This window comes from Carcharhinus amblyrhynchos, chromosome 34 (genome assembly GCF_965287045.1).
Source record: "Carcharhinus amblyrhynchos chromosome 34, sCarAmb.v2.hapA, whole genome shotgun sequence".
Classification (NCBI taxonomy): domain Eukaryota; kingdom Metazoa; phylum Chordata; class Chondrichthyes; order Carcharhiniformes; family Carcharhinidae; genus Carcharhinus; species Carcharhinus amblyrhynchos.
The window spans coordinates 4,230,856-4,251,241 of record NC_137357.1 but is presented as its reverse complement, the minus strand read 5'-3'; the positions used below and the strand labels follow the sequence as shown (position 1 = coordinate 4,251,241).

The following is a 20,386-nucleotide window of genomic DNA, read 5'->3' as shown; positions in this document are numbered from 1 at the left end:
CAGGTACAGCACGGGGTTAGATACAGAGTAAAGCTCCCTCTACACTGTCCCCATCAAACACTCCCAGGACAGGTACAGCACGGGGTTAGATACAGAGTAAAGCTCCCTCTACACTGTCCCCCATCAAACACTCCCAGGACAGGTACAGCACGGGGTTAGATACAGAGTAAAGCTCCCTCTACACTGTCCCCATCAAACACTCCCAGGACAGGTACAGCACGGGGTTAGATACAGAGTAAAGCTCCGTCTACACTGTCCCCCATCAAACACTCCCAGGACAGGTACAGCACGGGGTTAGATACAGAGTAAAGCTCCCTCTACACTGTCCCCCATCAAATACTCCCAGGACAGGTACAGCACAGGGTTAGATACAGAGTAAAGCTCCGTCTACACTGTCCCCCATCAAACACTCCCAGGACAGGTACAGCATGGGGTTAGATACAGAGTAAAGCTCCCTCTACACTGTCCCCGGACAGGTGCAGCACAGGGTTAGATACAGAATATAATTGGTTCAGCATTGATCTACATAACCCAGATGCCTCCACACTTGCCCATTTATAAGTATCAGGAACAGATGACAGAATGTTATGTGCGTACTGACTTGTTTCTGGATTAAGCTGTGTGTGTAGTATGGGAATATACCCTGCAGGGACAGTGTCATGTACAAAGATTGTGTCTACACTGAAGGAAGGGCAGTGCACCCCAGTTCCATCTGTCTTCTTTCTCCAGAATAGAATGTTTATTTACCGTGGGAAGGAGTACGAACGATACGAGGACTTCCGATTGAAACTGGCGACCCAATTTCCCAATGCTGAGAAGATGACAAGCACCTCCCCTCCTGGCGATGAACTGAAAGCCTCGCCCAAGCAGTGTATCCTTTGTTCTTTGTCCCAAGACTATTCCCAAATTTTCGTGCTTCCCTTCTGCACCAGGCATCTGTTACACGTTCACACACTGGGGCTTGTAGATTATACCTCAAACATTCAAAAACCACTGGCTTTTCCCACTGCTGAAAACTGTGGACAACACTCATCTACCTGGTCCCCTTGAGAAAGAGCGCTTGTTCCAGGAGTCTGAAGGTACAAGCAGTGAGGTGCCTTGTTGCCTCTGCTATCCTTGCTCTTCATTGGAGGCCCATGGCATGAGTTACACAGGCTGATCCCACACCAGGGTGGAGGTGGGATAATAGAAGCAGCAGGTGAGTGAAGTGCAAGACCTGACCTCACTTCTAAGCGGTTTGCAGTCACTTGCGGAAGGAGCGATAGATTAAGGCACTCAAAGCACCATGACCATGACTACAGCTCTTCACTTCCCCCAGTCAAAGGCCTCCCAGGCAGCCAGTTTCATGTCACCCCTCTTGTTGTCCCTGGCAGGTTGCAGGTAGCCCTCAGCCCTCTCCATACCCTTACCTGCTGCACTCTGGAACCCCCCCCCTTCCCCATTGAAATTCAAGCCATTATCCGACCTCTGTCACTGGAGTGATGGATGAGGGAGCGATGGACGAATGCACATTAGCTGTGGACAGAATTGAGTCAGTATTAATCCAGAACATTGTGATTATACAGCATTTCCCATTCCTTGACCTGAGTATCCAGATATTCAGTGTTTCACTGTGAAACCAGTCCTTAACCTCCCATTGTATTACAAGGACAAACCTGTTCCGGAGCAGATCTTAAAGTAAGTGACATGACAGACCAACTTTCTCTGAGAGAGAAGTCACAAACAAATCTTATTTCAATTCTTTTGATTTGATTTATTATTGTCACATGTATTGGGGCAGAGTGAAAAGTATTGTTTGATTTATTATTGTCACATGTACTGGGATACAGTGAAAAGTATTGTTTGATTTATTATTGTCACGTGTATTGGGATACAGTGAAAAGTACTGTTTGATTTATTATTGTCACGTGTACTGGGATACAGTGAAAAGTATTGTTTGATTTATTATTGTCACATGTATTGGGATACAGTGAAAAGTATTGTTTGATTTATTATTGTCACATGTACTGGGATACAGTGAAAAGTATTGTTTGATTTATTATTGTCACGTGTACTGGGATACAGTGAAAAGTATTGTTTGATTTATTATTGTCACATGTATTGGGATACAGTGAAAAGTATTGTTTGATTTATTATTGTCACGTGTACTGGGATACAGTGAAAAGTATTTTTTCTTGCATGCTATACAGACAAACCATACTGTTCATAGACCACATAGGAGAGAAGGAAAGGAGAGAATGCCAAATGTAGTGTCACAGTCACAGCCAGGATGTAGAGAAAGATAAACTTAATGTTCTTTAATTTGATTTATTATTTACACATAGATCATAGAATCCCTACAGTGCAGAAAGAGGTCATTTGGCCTTTTGAGTTTGCACCGACCACAATTCCACCCAGGCCCTATCCCACAATCCCATGCATTTACCCTAGCTCGTCCCCCTGACACTAATGGGCAATTTAGCATGGCCAATCCACTTAACGCGCACATCTTTGGACTGTGGGAAGAAACCGGAGCAAATGGAGGAAACACACACAGACATGGGGAGAATGTGCAGACTCTGCACAGACAGTGACCCAAGTCGGGAATCGAACCCAGGTCCCTGGCGCTGTGAGGCAGCAGTGCTAACCACTGTGCTGCCTTAATGTGTACTGGGATGCAGTGAGAAGTATTGTTTATTGCGCATTATACAAACAAAGCATATCATTCATAGAGTACTTGGGGGAGAAAGAAAGGAGTGAGTGCAGAATGTAGTATTACAGTCATAGCTAGGGTGAGAGAAAGATCAACTTAATATAAGTTAGGCCAATTTAAAAGTCTTGACGGCTGCAGGGAAGAAGCTGTTCTTGAGTCGGTTGGTACGCGATCTGAGACTTTTGTATCTTTTTCCCAATGGAAGAAGATGGAAGAGAGAATGTCCGGGGTGCGTGGGGTCCTTAATTACGCTGGCTGATTTTCCAAAGCAGTGGGAAGTTTAGACAGAGTTGATGAATGGGAGGCTAGTTTGCGTGATGGACTGGGATACATTCACAACCCTTTGTAGTTTCTTGCAGACTTGGTCAGAGCAGGAGCCCATACCAAGCTGTGATACATCCGGAAAGAATGCTTTCTATGATACTTGTGAAGAAATTGATGAGAGTCATAGCAGACATGAGAAATTTTCTTCGACCCCTGAGAAAGCAGAGGCTTTGGTGGGCTTTCTTACCTATAGCATTAATGTGGAGGGACCAGGACAGGTGGTTGGTGATCTGGATACCTCGAAACTTGAAACTCTCGACCATTTCCCATTCATCCCCATTGATGTAGACAGGGGCAAGGTCTCCACTACACTTCCTGAAGTCAATGACTATCTCCCTCATTTTGTTGACAATGAAGGAGAGATTATTGTTCACCAGATTCTGTCTCATTCCTGCACTCTGTCCCATCATTATTTGAGATCTGACCCACTATGGTGATGTCATCAGCAAACTTGAAAATGGAGTTGGAGGGGAATTTGGCCGCACAGTCATAAGGATCTTGAGCAGTAAGCAATCTCATGTGACTGCTGGGCTAGATCAGAAATTCGAAGCAGCAAGAGGCCATTCAGCCCCTTCTCAAGACTGTTCTGGCATCCAGTCAGATCATGGATCATCCACGGCCTTATTTCATGTTCACCCCTTCGTGACTTCGATTCATAGAAGTCTACAGCATGGAAACAGGCCCTTCAGCCCAACTTGCCTATGCTGTCCTTTCACTTGGAATGAGTAATTAAAAACCTCAAATTGGTTTTGCCATTTGTGGAAGAGACTTCCAAACTTCAGCTGTGCTTTACATGTTGAGAAGTTTTCTAAAACTCACTCCTGAGAGATCGCGAAGGGCCAGCACAGGTACAATGGATAGAAAGGCCTCCCTTATAGTTCTATGTTACTTGTAGCCCCTGTTCCAGAGAGCTATTTCTTTTGTAAAATAGTGGACTGGGTTAGTAGCACTGTGGCGCAAAGGATGGCAAGTTGGACTCATAGTCATCATCAGGGTAAACTTTCAACGGTGAGATTCGAACTCACAACCTGAGTTTGCTTTGGGGTGGCACAGTGGTTAGTGCTGTGGCCTCATAGTGCCAAGGGCCTGGGTTCGATTCCCAGCTTGGGTCACTGTCTGTTTGGAGTTCTCCCGGTGTCTGCATGGGTTTCCCCCGGATGCTCCAGTTTCCTCCCACATTCCAAAGATGTGCAGGTTAGGTGGATTGGCCATGCTAAATGGCCCCTTGGTGTCCAAAGATGTTTAGGTTAGGTGGATTGGCCATGGGAAATTGCCCCTTAGTGTCCAAAGATGTGCAGGTTAGGTGGATTGGCCATGCTAAATTGTCCCTTAGTGTCCAAAGATGTGTAGGTTAGGTGGATTGGCCATGCTAAATTGTCCCTTAGTGTCCAAAGATGTGCAGGTTAGTTGGATTGGCCATGCTAAATTGTCCCTTAGTGTCCAAAGATGTGTAGGTTAGTTGGATTGGCCATGCTAAATTGCCCCTTAGTGTCCAAAGATGTGCAGGTTAGTTGGATTGGCCATGCTAAATTGTCCCTTAGTGTCAGGGGAACTGGCTAAATGCATGGGGTTATGGAGATAGGCCCTGGTTGGGATTGTGGTCTGTACAGACTTGATGGGTTGAATGGTGTCCGTCTGCATTGTAGGAATTCTATGACTCTATGACCTCAAGAGCTGTCTTCATTCACTTCTTTTCCCCCTCTGTTCCGAACAGCTTCTACCGAGCCAACGAGGTCCAGCAGTTCCAGTATTCACGCCCGTTCAGGAAGGGAGAGAAAGATCCTGACAATGAGTTTGCGGTGAGGAGCGCATGGGGCAGCCTCAAAGTTCCCTTCCCTCCCCCACCCCCCAATCAGGGCAAATACAGGAGTGTCAACTTTCAAACTAATGTGCAAATTTGTACAACAGGAGGAAACGGAACTGATTGGTCAGCAAGTGGGCTCTGGCCATGGAGAAAGCAAGGCGGAGCTATAGGCTCCTGGTAATTCAGAAATGGGCCCAAAACAAGAACAACCCTGAGTGCACTGGGTATACATTTAAGATAATTGGTCATAATGTGACTCACTTATCTGTGCTTAAGTGACATGTTCATATGTAGAACTCTGTACTCCACAAACAAAAAGAATATCTTCAGGTTTTATACCTTTTTTTGGATTACCCAGGAATTTGGGGAGCCCATAATTTCTGTTGCTTGTAATGTCTCAACCAATCATAGCCAACTTGCCAACCAATCAGCACACTTGTCATCTGTTCATAGAATCATACAGTGAAGACAAGGCCCTTCGGCCCATCGAGTCTGCACCAGCACATGAGATACACCTGACCTCCCCGCTAATCCTATCTACCAGTGCTTGGCCCAAAGCCCTGAATGTTACAGAACATAGAACATTACAGCGCAGTACAGGCCCATCGGCCCTCGATGTTGCGCCGACCAGTGGAATGAATCTAATGACCCTCTAACCTAAACTATTCCAATGTTATCCATATGCCTATCCACTGACCATTTGAACGCCCTTAAAGTTGGCGAGTCCACAACTGCTGCAGGCAGGGCATTCCACGCCCTTACTACCCTCTGAGTAAAGAACCTACCTCTGACATCCGTCCTACAATTACCACCCCTTAATTTAAAGCTATGTCCCATCGTGTTAGCCGTCACCATCCAAGGAAAAAGGCTCTCACTGTCCACCCTATCCAATCCTCTGATCATCTTGTATGCCTCAATTAGGTCACCTCGTAACCTTCTTCTTTCTAACTAAAATAACCTGAAGTCCCTCAGCCTTTCCTCATCAGACCTTCCCACCATACCAGGCAACATTCTGGTAAACATCCTCTGCACCCTTTCCAATGCCTCCACATCTTTCTTATAACGCGGCGACCAGAACTGTACGCAATACTCCAAGTGCGGCTGCACCAGAGTTTTGTCCAGCTGCAACATGACCTCACGGCTCCGAAATTCAATCCCTCTACCAATAAAAGCTAACACACCGTACGCCGCCTTAACAACCTTATCAACCTGGGTGCCAACTTTCGGGTATCTATGCACATGTACACCGAGATCTCTCTGCTCATTGACACTACTAAGAGTCTTTCCATTAGCCCTATATTCTGTATTCCTGTTACTCTTACCAAAGTGAATCATCTCACACTTTCCCGCATTAAACTCCATTTGCCACCTCTCAGCCCAGCTCTGCAGCTGATCTATGTCCCTCTGTAAACTGTAACATCCATCCTCACGGTCTACAATTCCTCCGACTTTGGTGTTGTCAGCAAATTTACTAACCCCTCCTTCTGCATCCTCATCTTGGTCATTTATGAAAATGACAAACAGCAGTGGCCTCAAATTATGTGCCAAGAAGTCATCCAGATACTGGATGTGAGGCATCCCACCTCCACCACCCTCCTAGGCAGCACATTCATCGCCCTCATCACCCTCGGGATAAAAACATTTTTCTTCAAATCCCGCCCTAAACCTCCCACCCCTCACCTTGAACCCGTGTCCCCTCGTGACTTCTACTGAGGGGAACAGCTGCCCCCTGTCCAGACTGTCCATGTCCCTCATAATCTTGTACGCCTCGATCAGGTCACCCCTCAGTATTCTCTGCTCCAGAGAAAACAACCCAAGCCTACCCAACCTCTCTTCATGATTTAAATGTTCCATCCCAGGCAGCATCCTGGTGAATCTCCTCTGCACCCCCTCCAGTGCTATCACATCCTTCCTATAATGTGGTGACCAGAACGGCACACAGTACTCCAGCTGTGGCTTCACCACAGTTCTATACAATTCCATCATGATCTCTCTGCTTTTGGAATCGATACCCCGATTGATGAGGGTGAGTGTGAAATATGCCTTTTTCACCACCCTATTAACCTGCTTTTCCACCTTCAGAGTTCTGTGGACAAACACACCAAGGTTACGTTGTTTCTCGGACATCATATGAAGGTCTGAGTGTGAACACCATTGAATATTTCCCTAGGGGAAATGGGAAAAAGGGGTGGATCTTTCCCACTTTTCTCTTCCTGTTTTCTGGCAAAGAGTGAACCAGGATTGTTACCAATGGGGGGGGCGGGGGTTGAAAAGTGTAACCTCATAGATGCCTCTTGTGTTCCAGACCATGTGGATAGAAAGAGTGACTTACACAACGGCATACAAGTTCCCCGGCATTCTCCAGTGGTTTGAGGTCAAAGCCACGATGTCCGTAAGTGTTGCTTTTGTTCTTTTGAAAGTAAACGTGCAGGTACAGCAGGCAGTAGAGAAGGCAAAGGGCATGTCAGTCTTCATAGTGAGAGGATTTGAGTATAGGGATAGGGATGTTTTACTGCAATTATACAGGGTGTTCCCTCCATTTCCCTTTAGCCCCAAGAGTGAAATCTAATTTCTTCTTGAAATCACACAACGTTTTGGCCTCAACTACTTTCTGTGGGAGTGAATTCCACACATTCACCACCCTCTGGGTGAAGACATTTCTCCCCACCTCAGTTCTAAAAGGTTTACCCCTTATCCTCAAACTATGACCCCTAGTTCTGGACTCCCCCCACCATCGGGAACATCCTTTCTGAATCTACCCTGTCTAACCCTGTTAGAATTTTATAAGTTTCTATCAGATCCCCTCTCACTCTTCTAAACTCCAGTGAATATAATCCTAACCGACTTAGTCTCTCCTCATGTGACAGACCTGCCATCCCAGGAATCAGCCTGGTAAACCTTCACTGTACTCCCTCTATAGCAAGGACATCCTTCCTCAGATAAGGAAACCAAAACTGCACACAATACTCCAGGTGTGGCCTCACCGACACCCTGTACAATTGCAGCAAAACATCCCTATCCCTGTACTCAAATCCTCTCGTTATGGAGACTAACATACCATTTGCCTTCTTTACTGCGCACTTACTTTCAGCAACTGATGCACGAGGACTCCAAGGTTGGATGAGGAATGGTGGCTTGGTGAGATTCAGGAGGTGCTGTGGCCTCCTAGGTGGGCCTCAGAGATCAGGAGAAGCAGCAGTTGGAGGTGGGGGGATGATGAATGATGGTGGAGCAAGTTCTCCCTCCCTTTCTCCCCTTTTTTTTCACATTTCTCTGGTTTTTCTCACCCAGGAAGAGATCAGTCCCTTGGAAAATGCGATCGAAACCATGGAGAGGACAAACGAGAAGATAAGCAACATGGTGCAGCAGTATGCCTGGGACAGATCGCTTCCTGCTCACCCGCTCTCCATGCTCCTCTCTGGAATAGTTGATGCGGGAGTGATGGGAGGCTTCGTCAATTACGAAAAGGTACGCTCGCCCTTAGCGTGGCGATCTGGATAAGCTCGGGAGGGGAAAGGGTGCGGAGAGAATACCGCAAAGTTTACCACCCACTGGCAAATCCCCAAGTTAGGTGCAACTGGGCAGCACTTGCTGAGCAGGCCTGAGTGCCCCAAGACCGACATAGAAACTAGAAGAGGAGGAGGCCATTCAGCCCCTCGAGCCTGCTGCGCCATTCATTTTGATCACGGCTGATCATCAAATTCAATATCCTGATCCTCCCTTTAGCCCCAAGAACAAAATCTAATTTCTTCTTGAAATTACACAATGTTTTGGCCTTAACTACTTTCTGTGGGAGTGAATTCCACACATTCACCACCCTCTGGGAGAAGAAATTTCTCCTCGGTTCTAAAAGGTTTACCCCTTATCCTCAAACTATGATCCCCTAGTTCTGGACTCCCCCCACCATTGGGAACATTCTTTCTGAATCTACCCTGTTAGAATTTTATAAGTTTCTATGAGATCCCCCTCTCACTCTTCTAAACTCCAGTGAATATAATCCTAACCGACTTAGTATCTCCTCATATGACAGACCTGCCATCCCAGGAATCAGCCTGGTAAACCTTCGCTGCACTCCCTCTGTAGCAAGGACATCCTTCCTCAGATAAGGAGACCAAAACTGCACACAAAATAGCACCTTTTGATGTATTTTGCAATTTACTTGTCGGTCACTCTCGTTCTCGATCCTTTTATGAGTGGAAATTGTTTCTCCCTGTCTAGTCTGTCCATCCTGCCGGATTTACCGGCTTTTTAATATCTGTTGTGAGTGCTGGATCAATTTTCTAAGGCTTCGCAGTCCTGGAATTTTCAGAAATTCTCTGGAAAGAGAGAGATAGTGTCTGCCTCACCAACTTGTAACAGCAACTAAACCGAAACTAAAAACTTTGACTTTTCGGTGTAGAAACCTGTCATGATGTGGAGATGCTGGTGTTGGACTAGGGTAAACACAGTAAGAAGTCTCACAACACCAGGTTAAAGTCCAACAGGTTTATTTGGTAGCAAACGCCACTAGCTTTCAGAGCGCTGCTCCTTCGTCAGTTGAGTGCTTATCAATCCAGACAAGACTGTTCCCTTCCTGTTGGCGAGCACTTCAGCAGTCACAGGCATTCGGCCTCTGATCTTCGGGTAAACGTTCTCCAAGGTGGCCTTCACAACAGCACAGAGTTGCTGAGAGCCAAGTTCCACATACGTGAGACGGTCTCAACCGGGATCTTGGGTTTATGTCACACTATCTGTAACCTCCATAACAACTTGCCTGGGCTTGTAAAATCTCACTAACTGTCCTGTCTGGAGACAGTACGCATCTCTTTAACCTGTGCTTAACGCTATCTCCACTCACATTGTCTGCACCTTTCAGACTTGATTAGCTGTAAAGACTCACACTATTCTGTATACTGAGTGTGTGTCTTTATATGCCTTGTTTGTGAATAGAACTCCCCACTCACCTGACGAAGGAGCAGCGCTCCGAAAGCAAGTGGCGTTTACTACCAAATAAACCTGTTGGACTTTAACCTGGCGTTGTGAGACTTATTACTGTAAAAACCTGTCCCCAGGCATCACTTGACTGTCAGTCACTCCCAAATCATGCTCCACTTGGTAATCCACCAAATGACCATAGAAACCCCAGGACACTGTGTTAGTCCAGATTAAAATCAACTTGATATCAATTATACTGCCTCAGCAACAAATGAAGGACACCAGTCACAGACAGTACGGCACCGATAAAATTCCAGAAAACACCCTGCAGTGAAACATGATTAAAAGACATTTCTTAATGGCGCAGTATCAAAGCAAGGGACCCTTTGGCATCCCTCTGTTTGCCCGGATGAGTGCAAGGTGTCAAAACCTGCAGTAACATTTCCCATTGCCTCCATGTTCACTGAGTTGGCCAAGCTGATGTCAACATGTGCAAAGTTCTTTTCTGAAATGTCTTCGTTCTTCCAGGCGTTCTTCAATCCAAAGTATTTGCAAGACCATCCTGAAGACCAGGAGAAGATAGACACCTTAAAACAACTCATCGCCCTGCAGGTAGGCTCGCTAGCATCATACCAGGCCTCCCAGCCCTGCCTTTTGATGGGTCTGTCGGATTGCTCGATCTCCCAACACGAGTGGGCACCCCTGCCCCCTATGTTCATAAGATATAGGAGCAGAATTGGGCCCACCAAGTCCACTCTGCCATTCGATCATGGCTGATATGCTCCTCAGCCCCATTTTCCTGCCTTCTTCCCTTCAACCCATTCTCAATTAAAAATCTGTCTAACTCCTCCTTCAATTTACTCCCTGTCCCAGCATCCACTGCACTTTGTGGTAGCGAATTCCACAGATTCACAACCCTTTGGGAGAAATAGTTTCCCTGTTTTAAATTTGCCGCCTGTTATCCTGAGACTATGACCTCTCATCCCAGAATGCCCCACAAGAGGAAGCATTCGCTCCACGTCTACTTTATCCACACCTTTTATCATCTTGTAAACCTCAATTTGATCTCCCCTCATTCTTCTAAATTCCAGAGAGTTTCGGCCTAAACTGTTCAATCTCTTTTCATACGACAAACCCTCCCCATCTCCGGAATCAACCTAGTGAACCTCCTCTGAACTGCCTCCAATGCTCCTACATCTTTCCTCAAATGAGGGGACCAAAACTGTGCCAAATACTCCAGGTGGGGCCTCACTGATGCCTTGTACAGTTGCAACAATACTTCCTTATCTTTATATTCTATTCCTTTCGTTATAAATGCCAACATCCCATTTGCTTTCTTTATTATCTGCTGTACCTGCACGCTAGTTTTCTGCGACTCATGAACAAGGACAGCCAGATCCCTCTGCATCCCGAAGTCTGTCCCCATTTAGATAATAAGTCACCTTCCCATTTTCCCAACGAAAATGCATGACCTTACACTTATCCATGTTTGACTCCATCCGCCACATTTTGGCCCACTCTCCTAACCTATGTGTATCCATTTGTAAGGTTCTTATTCCTCATTGCCACTCATTGTCCTGCTTATTTTTGTGTCATCTGCAGATTTGGCTCTAGGCCGTGCTAAATTGTTCCTTAGTGTCCAAAGATGGGCAGGTTAGGCGGATTGGCCATGCTAAATTGTCCCTTAGTGTCCAAAGATGTGCAGGTTAGGTGGATTGTCCATGTTAAATTGCCCCTCAGTACTAAAGATGTGTAAGTTAGGTGGATTGACCATGTTAAATTGCCCCTTACTGTCCAAAGATGTGTAAGTTAGGTGGATTGGCCATGTTAAATTGCCCCTTACTGTCCAAAGATGTGTAAGTTAGGTGGATTGGCCATGCTAAATTGCTCCTTAGCGTCCCAAGATGTGTAGGCTAGATAGATTAGTCATGGTAAGTATGCAGAATTATGGTGATAGGGAGAGTAATTGGGTAAGACATTCTGTTGGAGAGTAGTGCACGTTCGATGGGCCGAATGGCCTCTTTGTGCACAGTAGGGATTCTATGATTGATATGGAACTGGAAGCCAGACCAAGTAAGGATGGCATATTTTCTTCCCTAAAGGGCATGAGTGAACCAGATGAGTTTTTCCGACGATCAACAATGGTTGCCCATAGACTTATCAATTTGAAATTTCATCATCTGCCATGGTGGGATTCAAGCCAGTGTTAAGGAGCATTACCCTGGGTCTCTGGGTTATTAGTCCAGTGACAGTACCACCCCACTGTGTTCCAACTGTGGCCTAACTGAAGCTCCAGAGAGCTGTAACAAGACTTCATTCTCCCTGAGGTCCCATCTGCTCTCCAAATTGGGCACTTTCGATTGGCTGAGTGACCCCCTTCTTGGGAAGATTTGCAGGGGCACACATGGGGGTAAAAGTTGGGGCGGGGGGGGGATACTTGAGATAAAAGCCAGCACTCTTTCTCAAATCTCTTTGGGAAATGGCAGGTAGAAACTCAAATGCCAGTCGGTGCCCACTGACCTTGTTCGGCCGCCAACGCGCCCACCACTGACGCCCAGTCTACCCCTCCACTCCCTTCCATTGCTTAGTCTCTTTGCCCCTGCACAATTACGAGCTTTTTCTCTCCACCTCTCACTACCTCCCTCCCTGAATCTTTTCCCAGATTCCGCTATTGACCGAGGGGATACGGATTCACGGTGAAAAATCCACGGAAGAGCTGAGGCCTCTTCATGCCCGCATCGCATCCTGCTTCAGGGAGCTGAAGGAGAAAGTGGAGAAGCTGTATGGAGTAATCACACTGGTATGTCTCCTTGTCTTAGCCCTGATGGGCGATATGGATTGATTTGATTTATTATTGTCACATGTATTGGGATACAGTGAAAAGTATTGTTTGATTTATTATTGTCATGTGTATTGGGATACAGTGAAAAGTATTGTTTATTTTGTGCACTTAGCAGACAAAGCATACCATTCATAGAGTACACAGTGGAGAAGAAAAGGAGAGGGTACAGAATGTAGTGCTATGGACATAGGGTGGAGAATAGCTTACAAACTGCAGAGATCATGTTTAAAAAAAAACCTCCTAAAGGCACAGTAGCGTCACAACTGTCTGACCATCTCTGCGCCCTCCCCTCAGGCACCCTCCCTCACCGACCGGAAGCGAAGCAGGACCGGCTCCATGGTGCTGCCCTACATCATGTCGTCCACCCTCTGGCGTCTGTCCACCATATCCGTGGCCTCGTCGGCTGCATCCAGCTCCTCCACCTCGTCTGACAGTACCTCCTCCCGGCCAGCGTCCAATGGGTGAGTAGATCATTGGAGCAGGGATCTGGGTGGTCGGGGTGGGGAGGGGGGGTGCAGTCAAATATTGTTTGATTTATTATTGTCCCATATATTAGTACACAGTGAAAAGTATTGTTTCTTGCACGCTGTACAGACAAAGCATACTGTTGGTAGAGTACATATGGAAGAAGGAAAGATGAGGATGCAGAATGTAGTGTTACAGTTATAGCTATGGTGCAGAGAAAGATCAACTTAATACAAGGTAGGTCCATTCAAAAGTCAGCAGGGAAGAAGCTGTTCTTGAGTCAGTTGGTACCTGACCTCAGCCTTTTGCATCTTTTTCCCGATGTGAGAAGGTGGAAGAGAGAATGTCAGGGGTGTGTGGGGTCCTTGATTATACTGGCTGCTTTTCCCGAGGCAGTGGGAAGTGTAGATGGAGCCAATGGTTGGGAGGCTGGTTTGCATGATGGATTGGGCTACATTCATGACCCTTTGTAGTTCCTTGCGGTCTTGGGCAGAGCAGGAGCCATACCAAGCTGTGATACAACCAGAAAGAATGCTTTCTATGGTGCATCTGTTAAAGTTGCTGAGAGTTGTAGTTGACATGCCAAATTTCCTTCGTCTTCTGAGAAAGTTGAGGCGTTGGTGGGCATTCTTAACTATAGTGTCGGTATGGGGGGGTACCAGGACAGGTAAGGCCGGTACACGGATGGCCATCCAACAAAGTGCTGATTACCTGGGAATTGTGTCAGGTGGCGCGACGCCTCCCAAGCATCCTCTGACCACGAGGTCAGACAATCCCCACCGTTAAATTCCACCATTAATTTGCCCCCTCCACTCCAAAATCTCGTGGAAGAGATCCTAACTTTGTGTATAATCTAAATTGCCCAGCATCATCCAACCATTGGCTTATTTCACAAAGGGATTGGACTTTAAGGAGAGTTTACTTCAATGACGTGGGGTCTAAGAGATATTTAGACCTCCTACCTAAGACCTACTTAACCCCAACAGGGGCAAAACCGAATGATTCCTGGGAAGAGGGAATTATCCAAGGAGGGGATCGATAGTGTGTCTTGGAATTGAGGGATTTGGGGACAGCTCAGGAAGGTGGAGATGATCTAGTCCGATAAGAGAGTGATATGGAGGGGCCAAAATGGCCACCTCCAGCTCCTATGCCTTCTGTCCATACGTATCTGTCACTCCTGTTGCCCTTGGCACCCAAAATTTTCAACAAAGGGAATTGGCTAGGAATCACAAGATTCCTGATTCAACTCACGCGAAAGGCACAAAATTCGAGGCGGACATTCTTGTGCAGCGCAGTTAGTGCCACTGCCTTGAACACGAGTCTTTCGGTTTCTCCTGAGCGAATGGTGGCTGCTTTACCTGGTTAAGAAAGTCTGTCCTATTCTGTGCCCTTGCAGCTGCATTTTGGACCCTTTGCTGGAGCGAAGGCCTTTGTCCCTCGCTCGGCCCGAGGAGGACGACTTTGATGGCAAGGCGAATCCGTCGAGGAGAAAAGAGAAGAACCTCAGTAAATCTCAGGTCATCTTTGAGAGAGGCCAGAAGAACGACCCCTTGTCGGAGAGAGCCTACTTTTCAGAAACAGTATGTGCCTTCAACCTGATTTTTTGTTTGAATCCAACCAAGGGGCGTGAGCATCGCTGGCAAGGCCCAGCATCCTGAATTCCCCCTCGAGAAGGTTCCGTTAGCTGCCTCCTCGAACCGAAGTAGTCCGTGTGGTGTTGGTACATCCAACAGTACAGTTGGTGTTCCCAGACCTAGGGCTGAAACATTCCTCTCAATCTTTCTTTGATTTAGATTTGATTTATTATTGTCATATGTATTTGGATACAGTGAAAAGTATTGCTAGATTTCATAGAATCCCTCCAGTGCAGAAGGAGTCCATTCAGCCCATTGAGTCTGCACCACCAGCAATCCCACCCAGGTTCTATCCCCATAACCCCATGCATTTACCCTAGCTAGTCCTCCTGACAGTAAGGGACAATTTAGCATGGCCAATCAACCTAACCCGCACATCTTTTGGATTGAGAGAGGAAACTGGAACACCCGGAGAAAACCCATGCAGACATGGGGAGAACATGCAAACTCCAGACCGACAGTGACCCAAGCCGGGAATCGAACCCAGATCCCTGACGCTGTGAGGCCACAGCCCTAACCATTGTGCTATCACAGTGAAAAGTATTGTTTGATTTATTATTGTCACGTGTACTGGGATACAGTGAAAAGTGTTGTTTGATTTATTATTGTCACATGTACTGGGATACAGTGAAAAGTATTGTTTGATTTGATTTATTATTGTCACATATTGACATACAGAAATAAGTATTGTTTCTAGCGCACTATACAGACAAATCATATCATTCATAGAGAAGGAAAAGAGAGGGTGCAGAATGGAGTGTTACAATCATAGCTAGGGTGTAGAGAAACATCACTTAGTGTGAGGTAGGTCCATTCAAAAGTCTGATGGCAGTAGGGAAGAAGCTGTTCTTGAGTTAGTTGGTTACGTGACCTCAGACTTTTGTATCTTGGAGAAGGTGGAAGAGAGTGTGTTTGGAGGCATAGTGCCCTTCATTATGCTGGCCTATGATGCATCTGTAAAAGTTGGTGAGAGTTGTAGCTGACATGCCAAATTTACTTAGCTTCTGAAAAAGTAGAGGCATTGGTGGTGATCTGGACACCTAAAAATGTGAAGCTCTTGATCATTTCTATTTGTCCCCGTTGATATAGACAGGGGCATGTTCTCCTTTCCGCTTCCTGATGTTGATGACAATCTCCTTTGTTTTGTTGACGTTGAGGGAGAGATTATCCTTGTCGCAGCAGTTCACCAGATTCTCTATCTCCTTGTTTTTGTTCTCCTGTGAGTGGGTTTTGATATAACTGTATGGCCCTCTTGCATTTTCCCAGGTGTGGAGTTGCCGGCTGGGGTAGGCACATACTCACCTGATGAAGGAGCGGTGCTCCAAAAGCTCATGCTACCAAAGAAACCTATTGGACTTTAACCTTGTGTTGTGAGACTACTTACTATGCCTTTCCAGGAGGCAGTAAGAGTAGGTTGTGGAGTCACATGTAGGTCAGACCGGGTAAGGACAGCAGATTTCCTTCCCGAAAGAACAATACAGCACAGGAACAGGCCCTTTGGCCCACCGGTCCTGCGTTGATTCTTAATCTTTATCTAGATCTATTATTTATTGTCGATATGCGGTTTCTATCCCTCTGTTCGCCTCTTGTTCATGTGTTTATCAAGATACACATTGAATGTTGCTAACATGTCTGCTTCCACCACTTCCCGTGGCAGCGCCATGGTTAGGACTGCTGCCTCACAGCACCAGGGACCCAGGCTCGATTCTGGCTGAATTGGCCATGCTAAATTGCCCTTTAGTGTCCAAAGATGTGTGGATTAGGTGGATACGTGGGTTAAACATGTGGAGTTTTGAGGATAGGGTTGGGCAGGGTGGAAGTGGGTAAGATGCTCTGTTGAAGAGTCAGTGAGGACTTGATGGGCCAAATGGCCTCCTTCTGCACTGTAGAGATTCTGTAATTCTGCATCTTACCCAGTCCCTATCACCTTAACTCACGTATTTAGCCCACTAACCTGCACGTCTTTAGACACTAAGGGCCAATCCGCCGAACCTATACATCTTTGGACTGTAAGGGGGCAATTTAGCATGGCCAATCCACCTAACCTGCACATCTTTGGAATGAGTGAGGAAACCAGAGCACCTGGGGGAAACCCATGCAGACATGACGAATGTGCAAACTTCGCACAGACAGTGACCCAAGCTGGGAATTGAACCCAGGTCCCTGGCGCGTGAGGCAGCAGTGCTAACCATTGTGCTGCAGCCCCCTTGACTCAATGGGACAAATGGCCTCTTTCTGCACCGTCACAATTCTATGATGAATTTCAGATGGAGATGAGGTGAGATTTTCATTCTCTCTCAGAGGGTGGGAAATCCTCAATAGCAGCAGAATCATTGAATATTTGTTGCATAGATTCTTGATGAAGAAAGGTAGGGGAAACGGGTGTCACAAGTTTAATGGATTCCTCTTGTGCTTCCAGATCGCTTCTCAGAGAGCCCAGCGACCAAAGAGTCTTCAGTTTGGCGAGAGACGTCACTCCCCACTGCAAACCTACTCCTCCCAGCTGACATACTCATCGCTGCCAGGAACATCTCCCAGTGCCACGTGGACCCTGAGTATGTAATCGCTGGTTACCAACTCACTGTGGGGCGTGGGGGGGGAATCTCCGAACCATTAGATGCCCCCACAAAATCCTCATCTCTTTCGTGCTCCTCTCGAATGGTCTACAGTCTCCTCAACACGCATTCAATTGTCAACTCTTCCCTCTGTGACATTTTGTTTCCATCATGAGAAGTGAGGATGTTCGCTAATGACAGCACAATGTTCACCGTTGTTCCTCACTCCACAGATACTGAAGCTGCCCATGTCCAAAGATTTGCAGCCTAGGTGGATTGGCCATGCTAAATTGCCCCTTAATGTCCAAAGACGTGTAGGTTAGGTGGATTGGCCATGCTAAATTGCCCCTTAATGTCCAAAGACGTGTAGGTTAGGTGGATTGGCCATGCTAAATTGCCCCTTAGTGTCCAAAGATGTGCGGGTTAGGTGGATTGGCCATGCTAAATTGCCCCTTAGTGTCCAAAGATGTGTAGGTTAGGTGGATTGGCCATGCTAAGTTGTCCCTTAGTGTCCAAAGATGTGCAGGTTAGGTCGATTGGCCATGCTAACTTGCCCCTTAGTGTCCAAAGATGTGTAGGTTCAGTGGATTAGAGGGATTATGGGCCTGGGTAAAATGCTCTGTCGGTGGGTTGGCACACACTTGATGGGCCGAATAGCCTCCTTCTACACTGTAGGGATTCTATATTGTCCAAATGCAGCAAGATCTGGACATGATCACGATTTGGGCTGACAAGTGACAGGGAACATTCGCGCTACTCAAGTGCTAGACAATGACCATCACCAACAAGAGATGATCTAACCATTGCCCGCTGACATTCAATGGTGGTACTGTCACTGAATCCCCCACTTTCAACATCCTGGGGGTTACCATTAATCAAACTGAACTGGACCCAGCCATATAAATACTGTGGCTCCCAGAGTGGGTCAGAGACTGGGAATCCTGCGGAGAGTAACTCACCTCTTGACCCCCCCCCCAAAAGCCCGTCCACCATCTACAAGGCACAAGTTAGGAGTGTGATGGAATACTCCCCACTTGCCTGGGTGAGACTGGGAAGAATAATATCAGTTTGCGGGTTCTTTCTTGTGACACCCACTATTCACGGTTAAAATCGGACAGTTGCAATTCTCAAAGCCCAGAGTTTTGATGTAACCTTCCGCCTTCCCCCTTGCAGGTTCTCCCACGCTACAGAGCAGCCCAGAGATCGCAGCGGACTCACGTGACACTCCCCCACCAACCCCGCCCAAGAACAGACCCTACGAAATGGGCAGCCAGAGAGACTTGTCGGAGGTGAGATGCTGACTGGCGAGTTGGAACAAGGGCTGGGATTGGAGAGAGGTCTGGAGTGTTGTTAAAAAAGGAAGAAAGAGAGAGGAGATGGCGAGGTCACACAAGTTAGTGAGTCGAGATATTGGGAGGGGGAGGGAATAGGAGAAGGAAAGGATAGAGAGTGAGGGGGTGAGTGAGCGAGACAGAGTAGGGGTGCAGGAGAAAGAGTGTAAGAGAGAGAGTGTCGGGGTGAGGGTGAGTGTGAGAGAGAACAAGAGAGACCAAAAGAGTCTGGGGATGGGTGGGGGGGAGTTGCAGAGAGAGGGTGGGAGTCGCAGAGAGGAGTTACAAAGAGAAGGGAGGTACAGAGAGAGAGGAGTCTCACACGGAGACGGAGGTTACAGGGAGAGGGAGATATGGGAACAGAAGAGGAGCTGGCGAGAAGCATGAGCAGGAGAGAATCGAGAGATGAGGAATGAGAAAACAGAGGGGGAAAAGAGGGGAGCGGGATGAGAGAGAGGGATGAAAAGAGAGAGAACAGGGGGAACTAACTGTAGCTGAGGTGTAGCCATGGATGAATTCCTAACCAGTTGAGTTGATGTGAAGCCAGAACAGTCTGTCATTTTCTTATGTTTTTCCACAGGCCGCCCCACCTCTACCTGGCAAGAGTTCACCCCGGCCTCCAGCGCCCCCTCCGAAAGTGCGGAGATCACAGCCAGGCCTTCCCTCTGGATCTCTCCTTGGAGCTGAGTAGCTGCTGCCATGGTCCCTGTCTCCAAGTGGGACTGCCGATCTCTCCCGAAACGCGGGAGAATCCTGGGCACAGATGCAGGCCAGCAGGGCGGGGAGGAAAGGGTGGGTGAGGGGAACTGGACACTAACAACAGAGGTGGGCCTGACTGCTGCCCCACAGCCCGTCGCGTTCACCTTATCTCGTGCACAGTGAACGATTCTGGACGCAGCGCCCCTTTTGGTCGCATCGGGCCCTCTAACCTCCTCCCTCGGTCAGCATGGCTGGTGCGCACAGCAAGATCCCAGGTTGTGCTCCGCAATCCCAGCTCGCCTGGGCTTTCTCCTGATTACCTGCCCATCGCACTCCCCCCCCCCCCCCCCCCCCCCCCCGCCACCCCACAATCTGCCAGCTCAACAGATCATCTCAAGTTTGTTGTGTCTGTAACGCACTCACAATTGTTCATTAAGCGCTGCCCCCTTTGGATCAACTCGGGACCACGCAGCTTCTAAATGAGACCCCCAACATCAGGAGGAGGGGGGGCTGTGTACTCAAAGTGGGGAGGGACAGCAGTGGAGGGAGAGAGCAGAAACTGGAAGGGACTCACCTTTAGCTCTCACCCAGGGTGACAATACTGCAGACTCTCTCCCCCACCCCCCTCCCCTGGATTAATATGGATGTTTATAACACTGCACAATTTGAGTTGTATATTAAGAGGGACTTAACTTGTTAATTTAAGATTCTAAACCACATGAATGTACGAAGAATGACAGGCATCAGTTAATTATTGATAATTCTATTGAGTTCATTTCTAATACCCCCGTGTCGCCCTCAGCCACGTTGGCATCTGGTTCTAACGCGGAGCGCCAGAGTCGCAGCCCTCTGCCACTCTCCTTCGGGTGCCTTTCTTTTCACTATGTTTTCACCCCCTGGTCAGGCGATACGACCCCTCGGAACCCCCAATACCCACTCTCTCTCTGAGCCTGAAAGATTATTCACCCCCTTTCCAGGTCTCTTCTACCCGACCTCTAGAACCGGAAGGGGAATCCTTCCCTACATCCCAATCTTTTTTTGGTCTCAAATGGCAAATTCTTGATGCCAAACCTCGTGCCAACCTGGGATTCGGTGGCAAGTGTTGCTTTCAAACCCAGGTACCCAA

General features: G+C 47.4%; 1 protein-coding gene across 4 annotated transcripts in view; it reads left to right on the top strand.

Annotated features, from left to right (window-relative positions):
- dock5 (dedicator of cytokinesis 5) overlaps positions 1-19,600 on the top strand; it is a 150,382-nt gene extending 130,782 nt beyond the window's left edge. For 3 of the 4 annotated variants that reach the window (XM_080217153.1, XM_080217152.1, XM_080217154.1), the window contains 12 exons: positions 730-871; positions 1,596-1,677; positions 4,731-4,815; positions 7,126-7,212; positions 8,112-8,288; positions 10,263-10,346; positions 12,397-12,534; positions 12,871-13,037; positions 14,438-14,621; positions 17,095-17,230; positions 18,404-18,519; positions 19,142-19,600. In XM_080217153.1, the coding sequence (XP_080073279.1) occupies positions 730-871; positions 1,596-1,677; positions 4,731-4,815; positions 7,126-7,212; positions 8,112-8,288; positions 10,263-10,346; positions 12,397-12,534; positions 12,871-13,037; positions 14,438-14,621; positions 17,095-17,230; positions 18,404-18,519; positions 19,142-19,252 (1,509 nt within the window). In that variant the 3' untranslated portion in view covers positions 19,253-19,600. Of the gene's footprint in view, positions 1-729; positions 872-1,595; positions 1,678-4,730; positions 4,816-7,125; positions 7,213-8,111; positions 8,289-10,262; positions 10,347-12,396; positions 12,535-12,870; positions 13,038-14,437; positions 14,622-17,094; positions 17,231-18,403; positions 18,520-19,141 lie in introns of those variants that run through there. The other variant, XR_013889829.1, reaches the window with a different exon arrangement.
- Positions 19,601-20,386: the final 786 nt, after the last annotated feature.